We start from the raw sequence: 3,986 nt of genomic DNA, 5'->3' as shown, positions 1-3,986 counted from the left end.
ACTGAAACATACTGTACACAGGATCATGAGGTTCCTACAGTGGATTGGCCTAAACCATACACTGCATTCTCAATTGATCTCCTGGACAACCATATATATCTACCAGAAGTCGATAAAACAAGTCAACAAAAAATATAATTGACCAAAGTGACGAAAGACTAAATGTGATTTAGCTTTTTTTTTTTAAAGACGCCAAATATTTGTAATGATTTACTCCCGTGTAATAAATATGTTATTGTTTTTTGGGGTATTTTTAGCCTGACTGTTCTCCTGGTCTAATAAGAGGAGTTCAAGATGGAGGACACATTGGAACTTCAATTGACCACTACTCATTACATGACCTCTGACCTTATTCTCTCAACAAACCTCACCAACCTGACCGACTGCACCAACACCAACTCCAGCTGCACTGTCTCTAGCGTCAAGCTCTCCCCTTACTACCAACACTCTTTGGCTATAGCAGCCAGCTTTACCCTAGCCTACCTGTTCATCTTCATGCCATGCATGGTGGGTAATTGCCTGGTGTGCCTCATTGTGGTTAAGAACCGTCACATGCGGACAGTTACCAACCTCTTCATCCTCAACCTGGCTATCAGTGACCTGCTGGTGGGCATCTTCTGCATCCCGACTACGCTGGTGGACAACCTCATCACAGGTACAGTAATACCTTATAGAAGCATGGCAAATATCTTGTACATCGAGCTGCCTCACACTACAGAGACAAGTACACCCACTGGACAGGAGGCTAGTATATCGCAGGGCCTTACCTCCAATCCATCTCATTAATGCTGAGTGTCAAGCAGAGGCATAGAGTCCTACCATTTTTAGAGTCTTTTTGGTATGACCTTCCAATCTCAGGGAGGAAACTCTAACCACAAAGCCACTGAGTTGGTTTTACCCTACTGCTATAATGATTCTGTAAATTAATAAAACACGATACTCTGTATTCATTGCTGTTAGCTTTGATGAAAAGAATGATGCAACCTTTAGAAAAAGACAGTTATTTCTATAACTGATTTGCCAGTTTCCTTTAGCTATTGATTACAAACAATTATTAGGATAAACTGATCTTGTGCCTTGAAAGAAACATAATTCTAGCTATCCCCAGTAGTCATTCACATGTATTGTATGAGTCTGTTTCAGCAGGGGTCTTATATATGTCTGAAGTTGCACATGCTCCAGCCTAGCCAGCTCTGCAATGGTTTAGATAAGTTCAATTCATTCTCACAGTAATACATCTTCACACATCTCACAAGCTGAACTGCCAGCCTGTTATTGAATTGTATTATTTTAATTTGTACTATTATTAATAGCAAGCCTTTTTAACATTGTCTTGAAAAAAAAGCCTTTGGTGAACTAACAATCGCACATGACTCTTTTCAAACTTACTAGCTCGGACTTTGCTGATAGCTACTTTATTGAGGAAAATGTACCTACCATGACTGTGCTATGTGGTTGTCCCACCTAGTTATCTTAAGATGAATGCACTAACTGTAAGTCATTCTGGATAAGAGCATCTGCTAAATGACAAAAATGTAAATGTAAATTGGATATTGCAGATTCATGTTTGAATAGTTCAGAACTGAGAGAAAAATAGTAGGTCTGAACATGATGATTTCAGCTGTCTTTCATTTGACAGCCTGATGAATAGCTTTACATTTTTAGACAGTTCTTCACAATCTCTTCATCTCTTCAATACAGACATTAGTTGAGTCCAGGCAGTAAAAGTGCTTTTAGAAAACCCCAAATGTACAAAAGTGGAAATAATCATTGCCATAAAATCACTCATGCGGGAAGTCTTAACTTACAGTAATGACTTTTTCAAAACACACCTTTTGTTGACTACATATTCACGCTGGGTAGGTATAAATACTTGATCCACTCTTGTGCAAAAAGGTATTTTGGCATCTTTCATGCAGGTTTTAAATGTACAGTACTCCTGAAGTTGTTTATTATTTGTGATCAAATCATGTGTACCAAACTAACGCACGTGTACCAAACTAACTCATGTGTACCAAAAATGCCCAAAACACCTGTTCACAGTATGGCTATTGACTCTCATTGACATGTCTGGCAGCTCACCAATAAAGTGGTATTGTTGCTATTGTTGTTTGGCAGGCTGGCCCTTTAGCAATGCAGTGTGTAAGTTAAGTGGCCTGGTACAGGGGATATCAGTGGCTGCATCTGTCTTCACCTTGGTTGCCATCGCCGTGGACAGGTAAGTCCCCCACCTCTTCCCTCCCCCATTGTCTCCTTTAGGAATGCAGGGTACTTGTTAGTATCTGCACATGTGAATTGGAAGGGGAAAGAAACGCTTTCATGTATGCATGTTAAACACTTCGTGTTTTACAGTAAATTGTTTAATCTACAGATTTAGGATCTTAATTTGAGCCGGTTTGCTACAGCAGAAAAATAATCCTGCAGCAACAGGAAATATGAATTATAATTAATCAACATTTTTTGTTGATAGATTTTTCATTAGGGAAAATCAAGTCTGAAATGTTAAAGTAGTAATTACAAACTTTAGAAGCCATTTAACCCTTGAATACACTAGAGGTTTGCATTTCCTGCTCAGCAACAAAATAGTGATCAAATGAAGATCCTACATCTGTATGCGGCAAGAATCCTTAGTGAAATGAATCGCTTCATCACTTCTCACCTATCTCTCCTCTCTCTCTCTCTCCCATTAGATTCCGCTGTATTGTTTACCCCTTTAAGCCCAAGCTAACCCTTCTTGTTGCTAAGGCAACTATAGGGCTGGTGTGGGCTCTTGCACTGGTGATCATGCTTCCGTCGGCTGTGATGCTGACGGTGGATCAAGAGAAGGGTCACTTCATGGTATCCAGTGACAACAAAATCTACCCTCTCTACTACTGCTATGAGACCTGGCCTGACCCTGAGATGAGGAAAGTTTACACCATGGTCCTGTTTACACACATCTACCTGATGCCCTTAGCTCTTATCATGATCATGTATGGCTGCATCGGAGCCAAGCTTTCTGCTACAGCTGTTCTATCCAACAGTGGGCACCCAGATATTAAGTCCCCTATCTCCCAGAGGAAGGTCAAGGTAGTTAAAATGCTAATCGTGGTGGCTCTCCTCTTCATGCTGTCCTGGCTGCCACTCTGGACCCTGATGCTCCTCACAGACTACGCCAGACCTGAAGGGGACCAGCTGGACCTTCTGACAGGCTACATCTTCCCTTTCTCCCACTGGCTGGCCTTCTCCAACTCCAGCATCAACCCCATCATCTATGGCTACTTCAATGAAAACTTTAAGAAGGGCTTCCAGGCTGCCTGTCGTCCTGGATCCTGTTGCAGCGTGGTCCCCCAGGAGCAGGCGGTGAGCAAGGATCATCAGGGGTGCAAGGCCAGAACCACCCGGGACACAGCCCTCAGTGCCAACCCTCTCACCATCCGGGGGGTGAGAAACCGCATCCACACCGACAGCGACCTGACGGGCTGCGTGTGTCTAGAGATGGAGCAGAGGAAGGCAGAGTGCTCGGCTGAGGCAGGAGGCTGGCGGGGCTCAGAGGCAGAGGGAAGTAACAGTAACGGTGGAGTGTCAATAAAAAGGGGTGTTCATGCGGAGGATGTCGATGGACTCTCTCCAATGGGGGTTGCTGTGTGTCAGGCGTGGGAGCATTGAAAGGCAGTGGGGTGGACATCAACAGTGGGGTGGACAACGACAGTGGGGTGGACAACAACAGTGGGGTGGACAACGACAGTGGGGTGGACAACAACAGTGAGGTGGACAACAACAGTGAGGTGGACAACGACAGTGGGGTGGACAACGACAGTGGGGTGGACAACGACAGTGGGGTGGACAACAACAGTGGGGTGGACAACAACAGTGAGGTGGACAACAACAGTGAGGTGGACAACAACAGTGAGGTGGACAACAACAGTGGGGTGGACAATGACAGTGGGGTGGACTACAACAGTGGGGTGGACAACAGTGGGGTGGACAGCAACAGTGGGGTGGAC

General features: G+C 44.2%; 1 protein-coding gene across 1 annotated transcript; it reads left to right on the top strand.

The window, feature by feature from the left end:
- The first annotated feature begins 294 nt into the window (after window positions 1–294).
- LOC115104811 (neuropeptide FF receptor 1-like) lies at window positions 295–3,648 on the top strand. Its single transcript, XM_029626141.2, has 3 exons — window positions 295–655; window positions 2,119–2,218; window positions 2,691–3,648. The coding sequence occupies exons 1-3, from the start codon at window positions 295–297 to the stop codon at window positions 3,646–3,648; spliced, it is 1,419 nt and encodes a 472-aa protein (XP_029482001.2).
- The last annotated feature ends 338 nt before the right edge of the window (window positions 3,649–3,986 follow it).

Source organism: Oncorhynchus nerka, linkage group LG22 (genome assembly GCF_034236695.1).
Source record: "Oncorhynchus nerka isolate Pitt River linkage group LG22, Oner_Uvic_2.0, whole genome shotgun sequence".
NCBI lineage: Eukaryota > Metazoa > Chordata > Actinopteri > Salmoniformes > Salmonidae > Oncorhynchus > Oncorhynchus nerka.
This window is presented reverse-complemented; position numbering and strand designations above follow the sequence as displayed.